Source organism: Hyperolius riggenbachi, chromosome 12 (assembly GCF_040937935.1).
Source record: "Hyperolius riggenbachi isolate aHypRig1 chromosome 12, aHypRig1.pri, whole genome shotgun sequence".
NCBI lineage: Eukaryota > Metazoa > Chordata > Amphibia > Anura > Hyperoliidae > Hyperolius > Hyperolius riggenbachi.
This window is the reverse complement of record NC_090657.1, coordinates 112,134,039-112,149,344: the sequence shown is the minus strand read 5'-3', so window position 1 is coordinate 112,149,344 and position 15,306 is coordinate 112,134,039. Positions and strand designations below refer to the sequence as shown.

The 15,306-nt window shown below is 44.4% G+C and overlaps 1 protein-coding gene across 3 annotated transcripts in view; it reads left to right on the top strand.

The window, feature by feature from the left end:
- The window catches only part of CASKIN2 (CASK interacting protein 2), a 225,447-nt gene that overhangs the window by 116,111 nt on the left and 94,030 nt on the right, over positions 1 to 15,306 (top strand). For all 3 annotated transcript variants that reach the window (XM_068261965.1, XM_068261966.1, XM_068261964.1), the window contains exons 6-9: positions 6,709 to 6,804; positions 7,050 to 7,180; positions 11,051 to 11,159; positions 11,269 to 11,377. In XM_068261965.1, coding sequence (XP_068118066.1) covers positions 6,709 to 6,804; positions 7,050 to 7,180; positions 11,051 to 11,159; positions 11,269 to 11,377 — 445 coding nt within the window. The remainder of the gene's footprint in view (positions 1 to 6,708; positions 6,805 to 7,049; positions 7,181 to 11,050; positions 11,160 to 11,268; positions 11,378 to 15,306) is intronic.

Genomic DNA, 15,306 nt, shown 5'->3' with positions numbered 1-15,306 from the left:
TTCATTTGCCAATAGCTTAATCACTACTAATCACAATGAAATGATGATAAGGTGATAAGGGGGGTGTCTGAGGGCGATCTGAGGGTGTGGACGGGTGATTGGGTGCCCGCAAGGGTCAGATGAGGGTCTGATCTGATGGATATGATGGGTAGCACTGACGGGGTGATTGATGGGTGATCAGAGGGGAGAACATATGTAAATAATGCACTGGGGAGGTGATAAGGGGGGTGTCTGAGGGCGCTCTGAGGGTTTGGGTGCCCGCAAGGGGCAGATTAGGGTCTGATCTGATGGGTATCAGTAACGGGGTGATGGGATGATTGATAGGTAATCAGGTTGTGATTAGAGGGGAGAATAGATGCAAGCAATGCACTATGGAGGTGATCAGGGGGGGTCTGAGGTCAGTCTGAGGGTGTGGACGGGTGATTGGGTGCCCGCAAGGGGCAGATGAGGGTCTGATCTGATGGGTATGATGGGTAGCACTGACAGGGGGTGATTGATGGGTGATCAGAGGGGAGAACATATGTAAATAATGCACTGGGGAGGTGATAAGGGGGGTGTCTGAGGGCGATCTGAGGGTGTGGGCGGGTGTTTGGGTGCCCGCAAGGGGCAGATTAGGGTCTGATCTGATGGGTATTAGGGACAGATGGTGACAGGGGGTGACTGGGTGACTGATAGGTAATCAGGGTGTGATTAGAGGGGAGAATAGATGCAAGCAATGCCCTGGCGAGGTGATCAGGGGGGGTCTGAGGGTGTGGGCGGGTAATTGGGTGCCCGCAAGGGGCAGATTAGGGTCTGATCTGGTGGGTAGCAGTGACGGGGTGATTGATGGGTGATCAGTGGGTGATTAGAGGGGAGAACAGATGTAAACAATGCACTTGGGATGTGATCTGAGGGCGGGTCTGCGGGCGATCTTAGGGTGTGGGCGGGTGATCAGGTGCCCACAAGGGGCAGGTTAGGGTCTGATCTGATGGGTGGCAGTAACAGGTGGTTACGGGGGTGATTGACAGGTGATCAGTGGGTGATTACAGGGGAGAATAGATGTATACAGTACACAGGGGGGGGAGGGGGTCTGGGGAGGATCTGAGGGGGGGTGTGAGGGGGGGTGATCAGAAGCCCCAGGGGGCAGTTTAGGACCTAATCTAAATAATAGCGTTGACAGATAGTGACGGGGTGATTGATGGGTGATTAGAGGAGTGATTGGGTGCAAACAGTGATCTGAGGGGGTGATCGGAGGGGGGTCTGAGGGGTGCTGTAGGCAATCAGGGGGCAGGGGGGGCAGGATCAGTGTGTGTGTGTGTGTGTGTGTTACTACATTCACAGCTGCAACCTCCCTTGGTGGTCCCTCGATCACTGGGACCACCAGGGCAGGAGGCAGCCTGTATAATACGCTTTGTATACATTACAAAGCGTATTATACGCTTTGTATGCGGCAGATCGGGGGTTAACAACCCGCCGGCGATGCTAATTGGCCGGCGGGTTGACGCTGTGGGTGGGCGGAGCCTAATGCCGGCTAATTAGTCCGCAAGGTGCTGCCGCCGATCGGCGTTAGGCGGTCCTGGGGGTGCCACTTTGCCAACGCCCATAGGTAGTGGGCGGTCGGCAAGTGGTTACAGGGAAAAACAAGGAAAAAATGAAAAAAATACACTTTTTCTCCACTTTTATCCCCTATAGTTTTAATATAAACACTGCTACTGTGCATAAAACACACACATTTTATCTGCCTATTTGTTCTGGTTATCACAAGATTTTAATTATGTCCCTAGTACAAAGTATGGTGACAATATAGTATTTGGAAATAAAGATGTATTTTTTCTTTGGTGTTTTTTTTTTTTTTCGTTATTGTCACATGCACATGCATGGGAATGCACGCGCACAGCGGCAGCAGCACTGTCTGACTTATAAAAATGTCCTGGAGCCATTAAGAGGCTCTAGCAGGACGTTTTTATAAGTCAGCTTATCATTGAGTGGTTAAAGACACACACCTACCCATGTTGTGAAATCGTGGAAAAGATCACACGCCGCCCAAAAGATCACTGGACGCAGGAAATTGCTTTAAAAATCGTACATAGCTTTAGCATTTATTTAACCGTTGGATTAGTAAATCGTCTGAGCTCCTGTTTATGGACTTTGTCTCCAATCCTGGACTATATTAGCTGGGTTTTTGGGTGTTTCATTGTTTACCTCCGCCTCAGATCCAATATTTTGCACAAATAAGCCCTGGGGGCACCCAAAATCGGGTAGACTTAATCGGTCTCCTGTACAAGCAGGGGCGTGGCTATAGGTGAAGATTGTGGTGGAGATTGGGGTATTGGGTCTGAAAGGTAACTGGCAATCACCTGGATACCTCATGCTAGGTACACACGATACAATTTTCAATCTATTTTGTTGTCCAACATGTCCGATCTGAATTTCGATTGATTTTCTGATCGATTCACATAAAAGCGAATGGAAATCAATCGGAAAATCGTTTGAAATGCAGATCGGACTTGTTGGAAAAATCGATCTGGCAGGTAAATCTGCCAGAAAATTGTATCGTGTGTACCTACCATTGCAGTGGGTTAAGTTACCAAAGGGTCTTATCTATTTGCCATAAATAACTCACAGTAATTACACGGGATCTTGCAAGAATTGTATCTGGGTGACACTTCAATTTTCAAACAAAAATCTCTCCTTCTGACGATCAATGTTTGCAAACTGTGTGTTCTAACTAGTGGTGCTCCTTAGGACTCTGTAATTACGGCAGGTACAAAATTGTAGTTGGCATTTCGTAATCAAACAAATGGAATTGCGGTTACCGATTAAGTGTATTCAAATTTGTAATGTTGTTTACGATCCACTATTTCAGGTACTTTGAGTATCTATGGAAATGCAATTTTGGACCAATGACAGTGTCCCTAGGATGTCCTTAGCAGCCAATATGAATGAGCTGAGCTTTGGCCCACCCCTCCCTATATAAGGTGGACACACTTTTTGAATAGTTCCTCGCTAGGTTAATCAGTGCTGTGAGGGGTTGTGTCAGAATGATCCAGTGCTGCTGTGCTTTGCAAGTGCAATTCAGTTGTTCAACTTGAGCGATGTCTGCCAGGGGAAAAAGCAGGAGGGGCAGTGTTGTTGCTGACTCCCTGGGTGGTCCATCGCCAGCCAGTGGGCGCTCGTGTATGGTGGAGGAAGCTGAAAGGAGCAAGGCATTGCATTGCATTGCATCATTTTTTGCCCCCCAGGGTGGTCTTCCCATTTAGTTGAGTCATGTCGAGGCAGTTGTGGAGCAGGGCAGTTCCACACGATCCTCTGCCATGACTACTACTCCTGCCAGCATCAGGCGACCCCAAGTGATGACTACTCCAACGGTCCCCAGCTCCCTGGGAAAAAGCCTGTTGGTTTTTAGCCCAGCCTCAGGGAGTTTGTTGCGGGTAGCTTTGGAGCAAGCAGGGGTTTTCCTGGGGCTTGGTGGGCAGGATCTGCAGGTTGGAGATGTGCAGTAGGAGGAGGTGCTCATTGTACATTTTCCTCGGGCTTGGTGAGCAGGATCTGCAGGGTGGGGATGTGCAACAGGAGGAGGTGCTCATTGCACATTTTCCTTTTGTGAGGAAGGGGAGGGGCAGATGTTGGAGATTAAGAGGTCTTGGGGTAAGAGGAGGAATTAACTAATGAGTGCAAGGACTCAGGCAGAGGAACAAACATGGCAGAGGGTGGGGTTGGGCAGCATGCTGGGCAAGGGCCACCAGTGGGTGTGGAAGCCAGCAGCTGCAGCCTGCTGCTGAAACCACCACCCACCCTCCAACCAGAGTGACCGTTGCACCCCTTTCAAGCCGTAAGGTTATGTTCACCGCAACTGTGTATCAGTTTTTTCCAGCAGTCTGCCGTAGATCCTTTATCGCCATCTGTAAGACATGCTGTGACCTTTTGTGGAGAGGGAAAGATCCTGCAAATCTGGTAACTGGAGGCCTATATTCCCACGTGAGGCTTCCAGTCCCACTTGAAGATCCACCACTGGAACGAGCATAAGCTGTGCAAGAAGGTGCAGCAGGGTGATGGCAGCAGTCCTCAGTTGCCTCCACAGCTTCCCATTTAGTTCAGCACCAGACCTAAAGACAAGATGAGAAAAGCCTGTTCCATATGTCCCAACATTAAAATAGGTATCCATATTGGGCTCCTTCACTTAAAGCGGAATATAACCCTGCATTTCAACTTTGCTCTAAAACATTATTTACAGCATATTATATGCAACCAGCATTTTTTTTACTAGACCAGCATTGGAAGGGTTACACACAGAGCTTTAAAGTTCCATGGAGAGAACTGCAGACGCATCCGAAGTTTAGATAGATACATTTAAGCAAAACAAAATGTAACAACTGTGGAATGTGACTCACTCTCTCTGACTGTGCAGGAGTTGGAGGACAGCCAAAGAGTGTGTAACATTCCTCACTTGTTACATTTTGTTTTGCTTAAATGTATCTATCTAATCTTCGGATGCGTCTGCAGTTCTCTCCACGAACTTTAAAGCTTTGTGTGTAACCCTTCCAATGCTTGTCTAGTAAAAAAAAAAAATGCTGGTTGCATATAATATGCTGTAAATAATGTTTTAGAGCAAAGTTGAAATGCAGGGTTATATTCCGCTTTAAGTTTTCTCCTTTCCTATCATATATATATATATCTATATATCTATCTATATATATATATCTATATATATATATATATATATATATATATATATATATATATATATATATATATATATATATATATATATATATATTAAGATTAACACCCAGTTATCAACCAGTGCAATATAATTTTACAACCGGCGTGGCTATCAAGTACCATACACAGAGCTGGGACAAGGTCCTCCAGCACCCAAGGCTGAGACACCAAAGTGCGCCCGCCCCCCCCCCCCCATCCTTCCCACCTCAGCAGCCACACACTGATTGCTATTAGACAGAGGTGCACCAGGGCCCCCAACACCTAAATCTCTAGTTATGTGCCTTGCAGTCACTGCCATGTATCCCCTTTTCTTATTTCTCTCTGATTCAAACACAATAGGGGAATGATAGCTGAGTGAATTGTGCGCCCCCTCCTACAATGCGCCCTGAGGCTGAAGCCTCTCTCGCCTCTGCCTCGGCCCGGCCCTGATCATACACACCATATGTTGTCAACAGCTTTGCATTTTCACTCCCTTTCAGAAGATTAAACCACTGTGTGATCAATTAAGGAAACCTCTAAGGCTCCTGATGTCCCTTTAGCTTCTCCCTTTAACCCTTTCTACTCCACATGGTAGAGTTTGGCAGAGTAGAATGCTAAGCAAGTATAATTACCAGCTCTTGTGAGCAACCAGTACTTAACAACTTTTCTTGATACTCCCTAGTGCATGAAAGTAAGGTGCGAACTCTGTAGCTGTAGCACTGCTTTACATTGTACAGCATGCCTTCCTGCTGAACTCTCCATGGGGAACTGGGCAAAGCCAGAGCACATTTGAAGAGGTATATGCAGGGGCTAGGGGACATCTGGAGCTGCTGGACAGGTAATAGGGTTTAAACTTTAAGGCCTCTTTCACAGTGCGACGTTAAAGTCGCATGTTAGAAAATGTTTTAACGTGGACTAACGCACAGCAGTATTAAGTCTGTGCAACATTCACAGTGCACACATTGCGTTGTGTGTAACGTGTAGCAATATTTAGAGAGTGCTGCATGCTGTGCGTTTAGCAATAAATCTGATGCATTGTGTGTGTTGCACATGCTCAGTAATGTTTTTTTTTTAATGTAACGCATGCGCCGTTTTCGTTCCATCACTGTGCGTCGAAAACGGCGCACCAAACGCAGGGCTAAAGAATGTACTATAACGTCCAAGTTCTAGTCTTTCAATGTGTTGCATTAGGGGCACATTATGCGACTTTAACGTCGCATCAAACGCAACGTCCCACTGTGAAAGAGGCCTAATAGAAGAACACAGAATGGGCTTTAGATTTAAGAGAAGGGCATATAATGGACTAAAAATGTAATCGGGAACATGCAGATCAATAGAGCTCACTACAGATAAAATGAAAATTGTCAACTTAACCGCTTCCGGACCAGCGCGGTTGTAATCTATGTCCTGCTTGTGGCAGCGTGGCTCTGACAGGACACAGATTTCAACAATCGTTGCCACGCAGTCCCTCCAATCTGTCCCCGCCGTAACCCACTCGTCCTGCCGTCAGTATGACGGCAGATCTTTGTGAGCCAGTCAGGAGCCGATTTCATTGGTTCCTGAAACCCCCCGCCCCCGTCATCACTGTAAGCCAATCCCATTGCTTTACATTGATGGACGGGGTCAGGAGCCAATGAAAGCGGCTCCTGACCGGCACACAGAACTCTGCCGTCATTGAGAACAGAGCAAGTGGGCTTCCACACTCTTGGTACCCAATACATTTTGATAAAATGCTATCAAGAGTGATTCTGAAACTTGCTGTCTGTATAGCTCTAACAAAGCAGTTATGTGGATGGTTGAAAAGCGCATTGAGTGTTTCTGTATCTCCAGAGGGCCACAAAACATCCAGTGGTCAAAATATCTTGGATGTATTACTATATATTATCAAATATTATCCTGGTCATTGAATACATTTACGGAAAGCATTTTTCCCAGGCGTGTTACAGTTCTAATTTTATTCAATAAGTGTTATAATATGTGTAGTTAAACATTTCCTGAAGTTACTTCATACGTCCTTCTCTTCAACAGTCTGAAACTCTTCTGCAGCATCAATCAAATCCATGCCATGTCAATAAAGCCAGGAAAACCCCACTTGATCTGGCCTGTGAATTTGGAAGAGTAAAGGTAAGACGGTGGTATGGCAACATATCTGTTCACATTGTTTATATTTTGTTGTGAATTATAGATAAGAATTTAGACCATTTTTTCCTTTTACAGTCATTTTTTGCTGATTTCACAATGCGGGCTATAACATTTGTTGATTTATGTGCTTTCAACCACTGAATAAGCTTTGCCTATCTCATGGTACATTAATTATTTTTAAAATTATTTTCTTCTTATATTTATTCCTTTTTTGATTGTTTCACTAGGTGGTGCAGCTGCTGCTCAACAGTCACCTGTGTGTCTCTCTTTTGGAAGGGACCACTAAAGATCCAACCGATCCCAATTTCACCACGCCTTTACATTTGGCAGCCAAGAATGGACATCGAGAGGTCATCAGGTGGGAGAGAGTCAGTTCTGGGTGATGTTCAGATAAAACAGTACCACACTGTGCATAAATGAAATATGGATGCCAGGGAAAATTGGGTGCAGGGAAATTGCTGAAAGTAGAATATTGGTACATTTACTGATATTGTGTTTACAGTGTTAATTTTCAATAGTCAAATCTCAATAAATTGTACCGATATTTTACTAAACCTAACCCTACTCTCACACAGAACACTGCTCCTGATGCTTAACCCGTAACCACCCACCCCTACACAAAACACATTCCTGACGTCTAACCCTTAACCCCCCAGTGAAAAAACACCCAAGAAACACACACACTCACCCCTACCTACACACACACACACACCCCTAACACACACACACAATACTGGCTGTCCAGGAGGTGCATACGTCCAATTTGTCTGATACCCCATACCATCAGAATAGTACCGGTATTTGTCTACAACATCAAGGAGTAAAATTGATGCAACCCGCTTTAAATTAACCCGAACATCCTTTTTCCCCCAACCCTAGCCTTAAAGGAAACCTGCAATGGCAGCAATATGGAGGCTGTGCTTTTTATTCCCTTTTAAAGGAAATGCCAGTTATCAAACTATCCTATAAATGTTTTGCTTCTGTAGTTTAAATCAAATACCTGGAACAATAATTTTATTAACGGAGCCAGAAATTAGGCTCGTTTCACACTATCAATGTAAGCTGGTGCCTTCCTGTCACAACAGAATCACTGAGAGCTAAGAAAAGAAGGGATTTCTATGACATTCACATAGGCGTATGTGTTGAATGCATTTACGTACTGTTCTTGGTCATTTTCTACTGTGCTGGCATCATAGTTGAACGCACTTTTTTTTTTTTTTTATGTTCCCTTTGATTCACCCCTTGCTATAGTGTAAACCTAGTTTGAATAACATGGCTCGGACCACACTGGGGCCAGATCACAAATTGCCAGTCATAGTGGACAGTGCAAGATCCGCTCTGGTTGTACATTGGGTTATGTTTATGATCCAGAGCAGATGCATTTCATGTGAGATGCATCCACTTATCTGGAAAAAGGTATAGGGCGGGACTTAATGCTGCGGTAAGCAGATCGGAGCAAAGGGTCTGTTACAGTGAACCCGCGGTGAGAGTGATATGGAAGCTGCCATATTTGTGTTTCATTTTAAACAATACCAGTTGCCTGGAAGCCCTGCTGATCTATTTGGCTGCATTAGGGCCATATGCAATTCACTTTTTCTCCTGAGTTTTCTCCTGGGTGTTATTTTCACAACTTCTCATAAAATGCCTTTAAAAGCAACCAGCAAGGAAGAAAATGTTCAAAATAAATTTAATAGTACTTTTTTATCGAGTTTTGGGTATTTTTTCAATTGTAAAATGCTGAAAATTTAGTTTAAAGTGAAGATAAAAATTATCTCCTAGTAGATAACTCAGGTGAAACATTTAATTGCATATGGGCCTAGTGTCTAAAGTGCACCAGAAACAAGCATGCAGCTAAATCATATTGTCAGAAACACCTTATCTGCATATGCTTGTTCAGGGTCTATGGCTGAAAGTATTAGAGACAGATGATCAGCAGGACAGCCAAGCAACTGGTATTGCTTAAATAAATATGGCGGCCCCCATATAAAGTGTCAAATGAAAAACGGTTCCTATACTTAACCACTTCCTGCAAAAAGGACTTTATAAACTTCCTGTTTGTGCACCTTTAGTGCGAATACGATGTTTATTAGTCTTGCTCTTGCGCTAAAGTGTACACTCTTACACTCGCATGCCCATTTGACTCCTTTAGGCCATGGCATGAAGAAATTAACATAGGATTTGTTTCTCCGCTGAGTACATTGCATTTTTCCCTAAAGTGTGGACTGAGTCTAACATCTTGGTTGCATGCTCATTCTATATAATAATGTCAGAAGGTATTAAATGCAAATAGATGTTCTAACTAGGCAAACTGAATATTCAGATAGGACTTAAGATGAGTGTCCTTATCTTTCACAACTACAGGTTTCTTTTAACTTTATGGAGCCTATTTACAAAGAATGAATTTTTTATTTTTTTTTACAAGATCTTCAATTCTTTAAATCTCCATTTTTCCACAGCTTTATCCCCTTAGGGCCTGTTCAGACTATATGCGTTCCTAGCCGTTTTCAGGGAACGCGTACTGGTACCAAAAACGCATAGAAACGGCTCGTAATGCTTTTTAATGGGGTAGTTCACATGTATGCGTATGAGACGCATACGTTTCTCATCCGCATTGCTGCACGCAGTTCTGTGCGATACGCATAGAAACGGACGCAATGAAAGTCTATGGACGCGTATCAAAAACGCGTACTATTGCGTTTTTAGCGTCCGTTTTCCTCTGCGGTTCCCATAATTCTTTTTTTTCCCCTGGGTCACGTGTTTGTGCAAAACGCAATAGAAAACGCATTCAAACGCAAGAAAAACGCATGCGTTTTTCTACTTGCGTTTCTTTGAATTTATACGCGTTCTACAAACGCAGCAAGTATGAACATAGTGTATAGTTTTAAAAGGCCCAAACTGTGTTTTGTTCCCTGTAGATAAGCCTAAAAATAATGCTTATTTGTTGGAGCTTTGTAAATACAATAAATAAATAAATTAATGCTCAGTGGTGTGTCTAGAGGGGTGCAGGCATGGCTTGTGCCCCTGCCACTGCTGCCTCCCTATATGTTGCTTTTTCTGCCTCTTCGGGGGGTACTGTGTAACGTCTCCTCTCTTCGGTCTCTACTGGTCTGAGGTCTGAGGGATGGTGGAGGCAGCAGATATGTGCTGGATATTTCATCATATTGTCTGTGGGCAGATTTAAGAGTGCACTTAATTGTAGCTTCTTTTATGCACCTTGATCTCATTGCCCCTTTGCTTTCGCTATTTTCTTTTATACGCAGCGGTTCTTAGCAATAGATTCAGTAGTCATTCAGTAGCAGTAGACTAATAGGCATTAAATGGAATGTATACCTCTCTGGATTGGGTGTTTTTGTATAAATTATATTCAGCTGTTTGGTGACACTTCCTTAAAGGGAACCTACACCGAATTAAAAAAAAAAAGTTTCACTTACCTGGGGCTTCTTCCAACCCCCTGCAGCCGTCCTGTGCCCACACCATTACTCACCGATTCTCCGGACCCCCTGCTGCCACTTACTTTTGTTCTTGCCAACTGACGAGTTGATGGCCACTGTGCCTGCGCAGCCCTGGCCTCGATCACACTCCTGTTATGTGCATTCGCATGACGCTCCCAGCATCGGAAGCATGATTGAGGACGCGCGAGCCCAGGTCTGCTCAGGTACAGTGGCCATCCACATGGTTGAATCGGCAAGAACAAAACTTAGTGGCAGCGGGGAACTGGAATCTTGATCTGTGATGGCGTGGGCACAGGGCAGCTGCAGGGAGCTGGTAGTAGCCACAGGTATTTTTATTTATATATTTTTTATTCAATTTTGGTTACCATTAAAGCTAATTATACACTTTCCACCCAATGTTCCAAAACAATCGATTCATTTCTGAAAAGAATTGGTTCAGAAGTAATTGATTCCTACTATACACCACACATCAATTTCCAATAGATTCTAGCAGAGAACCTATTGCACATCAATTGAACTGCAGAGTTGCAAAACAATAGGTCATTGATCTGCCAATTCTCTTGCCCCACCCCTGATTGTTTTAAAGTTTCCATCCTGACAGATCTATACTTTAAGATCGATTTCCAGCAGATGAATCGAATCTGCAAGGAATCAAATGAGAAAATCAATGTGTATGGGCACCTTAATTATACTTGTTATCAGAATGGCTTATTTAAGTGGTGTAAATAGTTCCCAGGAACAGTTAAATAATCTACTGTCTGACAACTTCTCTACAGGCTACTCCTTCAAGCTGGTATTGAGATTAACAAGGTGACAAAGATGGGCACTGCTTTACATGAAGCTTCACTTTGTGGAAAAACAGAAGTTGTAAAGATGCTAATTGAGGTAAGAAGAATAAACTGTGGACATTGTCCTCTGCAATTTCACCTGTTTATTAGAACCCAGAGAGCCAACCTTGTTCTTTAGAAATAATCCAGCTTTTTTCTTTTCATAGAACGGGATAGATGTAAATATACGGAACACGTACAATCAGACTGCACTGGATATTGTCAATCAGTTCACTACCACCCATGCCAGTACAGACATCAAACAACTCCTCAGAGGTACATAAGTATAGCGTTAATTGGTTTGTATGGCTATATTATTGTTTTGAACTTTTAATGGACCATTAAGTCCTTTTATAATTTTTTCTAAAGGGTGTTGTTGACAAAAGTCAGAATATTATAACATCGCAATAACGGTTTTCCCCTCATTATCAAAGTTAATAAAGGGGAAAAAAAAAAAACAGCCATTTACCAGGAGCAAAATCAAGTGTAGTATTGTAATAAACAATGGGACCAATCCAATTAACTTTTTCTTGTAAGTTTTCTCCTAGGTGATCATTTTTCATCTTCTGTTTAAAAAAGCGTTTGCACTCTGCAATTGAAAAAGTAGGTGAAAAAGTACTGTTAAAAATTATTCTGAGTATTTTCTTGCTTGATGTTGGTTTCAAAGGCATTTTATTTATGATGTGAAAATATCACCTAGGATAAACCTTGGGAGAAAAAGTGAATTGGATTGGGTCCAATATGAGCATAAACCACTTAAAAATTGGATACTTACAAATCTTGGTTGCTTAAAGGGAACCTAAACTGAGAAGGATATAGATTTTTCCTTTTAAAATAATACCAGTTGCCTGACTCTCCTGCTGACCCTGTGTTTCTAATACTTTTAGCCACAGCCCCCCAACAAGCATGCAGATCAGGTGCTGTGACTGAAGTCAGACTGGATTAGCTGCATGCTTGTTTCAGGTGTGCGATTCAGCCGCTACTGCATTCAAAGAGATCAGGACTGTCAGGAAACTGGTATTGTTTAAAGAGACACTGAAGCGAGAATAAATCTCGCTTCAGTGCTAATATTCAGCAGGGGCATGTGTGCCCCTGCTAAAACGCCGCTATCCCGCGGCTGAACAGGGGTCCCTTCACCCCCAAACCCCCCTCTGCAAAATCAACGACCAACTTGGTCGTAGATTTTGCTGCTCTTCAGGCAGGGCTAATGGCTGCAGCCCTGCCTCTCAGCGCACTTATCAGCGGCGCATCGCCGCCTCTCCCCCGCCCAGCGAAGGAAGACTGAGAGGGGCGGGGGAGAGACGGAGAAACACGCTGACAGACGCGCGTGAGGCAGGGCTTTGGCGGTTAGCCCTGCCTTAATCCGGAAGAGAGGATGCGCTGCTAGGAGGGGATTTCGGGAGTTAAGGGACCCCCGTTTAGCCGCAGGATAGCGGCATTTTAGCAGGGGCACACATGTGCCCCTGCTGAATATAAGCACTGAAGCGAGATTTATTCTCGCTTCAGTGTCTCTTTAAAAGGAAACATCTATATCCCTCTCAGTTTAGGTTCCCTTTAAAGTAAACCAGAGATGAGAAAAAAAAAGTTTCATACATACCTGGGGCTTCCTTCAGCCCCATGCGCACGGATCGCTGCCACGCTGCCGTCCTCCGCTGCCTGCAGCTCCGGTATCGGGTGCTGTTAGTTCTGCAAGCCATGACCAGTCTGCTTAAGAGAAGTGCATCCTCTACGTATTTTTCCGGTGGCGGAGAAATATCCCTTCTCCTCCTCCTGTTTATCAACAGATCACGGTCGAGACAGGCCGAACGTATCCCTCTGGTCACCACTTATTCTACTTGATCCAAACAAATTGAGACAATTGTTTAGAAACATTGTTGAAACAAGGATTTCCTCATATCAAGGAGTTTCAGGACTTTCCACTTATGTCTTAACCTCCTTACCGGTATGTCCGAACCTGTCCCCATGAGTCCCCCAGTATAATTTTAACTTATTCCATGGCTGTAATAGCTTCAGCTAGCACTAGGCTAGCTAGTAGTGGTGGCTGGCATACCCCCACCCCGCTAAATACATAACCCCCCCCCACCCCCCCTCCGGATCCAGTGATCGTGCAGCCTCCCTGCACATCTCCGATCCTCTCTATGGGGAGGATCGGGTCTGCTCATGACGTCATGTTCGATCCTCCCCATAGAGAAGAGTGGAGCTGTCCGGGGAGGCTGCGTCGATCACGTTGTCCAGACTGGGTAATGTATTTAGCGGGCGATCGGGGGGCTCAACAGTAATCAGGGGGATGCCGGCCACCACTACTAGCTAGCCTAGTGCTAGCTGAAGCTAATACAGCCATGGAATAAGTTAAAATTGTATTGGGGGACTCTCGGCTGCAAAACCTCCTGAGCGGCGTAACGCTCAGGAGGTTAAAAAGAACCCGAGGTGGGTTTTAAGAATCCTTTTCGCACACAGAGGCTTGTTCTGCATATAATCACCAGCCTCTGTTAATATACTGTCTTCCCTCAGGCCTCCCCTGTGCTCTTCTGTCCCCCAAAAAATCAAACCGCCACGCTAGTGACACGCAGAGTGTCACTAGCAGGCTGTTTACATGCAGGCTGTCACTCTCTGCCGCTCCCTCGCCTCTTCTATAGCGCTGCTCCCCCACCTGCGTCCCTTCCCTCCAATCAGCTTACAGAGACGGAGAGGGAAGGGACGCAGGCGGGGAACGGCGCTATAGAGGAGGCGGGGGAGCGGCGGAGATTGACAGTCTGCATGTAAACAGCCTGCTAGCGACACGCTGCATGTCGCTAGCAGGGCGGTTTGATTTATGGAGACGACAGGGGGGCCTGGGGGGGGGGGGAACAGTATAGTAACAGAGGCTGGCCATTATATGCAGAAACAGCCTCTGTGTGCTAATAGGATTCTTAAAACCCACCTCGGGTTCTCTTTAAGCCTCATCTACACGGTACAATTTTCCATCAGATAGACGGATCTATTAGATAGATCTAATAAGAAATTGCATCGTGTGTAGATGTCCAAATTGTTTCAGATTGATTTTGCGATAGATTTTGCTTTGATAAGTACCCAAAATCGATTGCAAAATTAATGCAGTCCGATTGGACCAGTTGGAAATTATCTAATAGATCTGTCTAATCCGATCTGATGGAAAATTGTACCGTGTAAATGAGGCTTTATAGACTGGCACCTACAATTGGTGACAGTTTGGTGAAAGCTGATATAGGTTCACGTGTAAAACAATTTAAGACTCAGGGAAAAGGGACTTTTCACATGTGTAATTCTATAGTTAAGGGGTGTATGTATTTAAACATCCTACTACTGGTCAAAAGTTTCCGATCATTAGATATTACACAGGTGACTCTACATTTATTGTGTGTTTGCTTCACTGCCCATGCGGCTTGATTTATGTTGGGATGACTACACAGGCGTTAAAAGATTGCATCTCCTCACATAAATCGAGTACTAGTGAACAGGCTGTTGCTAGCCATTTTGCTTCTCATTGCCATAATGTCAGCCAGTTGAGGGTCCAAGTCATTGACTATCCTGAGATAGATTCGCAAGTAGCATATTAGAAGGGATCTTAATTGGGAGGGCTTCGGTCTTATCTTTTTTTATTTGAAATCCTGAGATAGATTCGTAAGTAGTTATAGTAGAGTGAAGAGCTGGCATGGGCGTTATTGGGAAAGTAGTATGTCCTCCACGAATAGAGAAATTTTATGTTCAAGGCTGCCCTGTTACACCCCAAGAATATCTTTGAGTTGAGTCTTATTGTGCAAGCTAGGGGTTCTATGCTGATGGCGAAAAGGAGAGGGGATAAGGGGCAGCCCCTGTCTGATAAGGACTAGAGGTGGGCAAAGGGGAGCTTGACTGTGGAAGAAGGGGAAGAGTATACACATTTATTAAGGTGATAAATGGTCCTTCCAAATCCTGGTGTTTCAGTATTTGGAAGAGGAAGGGCCAAGAGAGGCGGTCCAAGGCCTTCTCTGCGTCCAAGCTCAGGAGCAGAGAAGGCCTTCCAACCCTGTTCATCAAATAAAGGAGGTTTATTGCCTTCCTGGTGTTATCTCCCACTTGGCAGCCCTGAATAAAACCTACTTGGTCATTATTGATTAGTGAGGTGAGGATTGGATTAAAGCGATTAGCAAAAGTTTTAGTTATGATTTTTAAGTCTGAATTTAGAAGAGACATTGGCCTATAGCTTT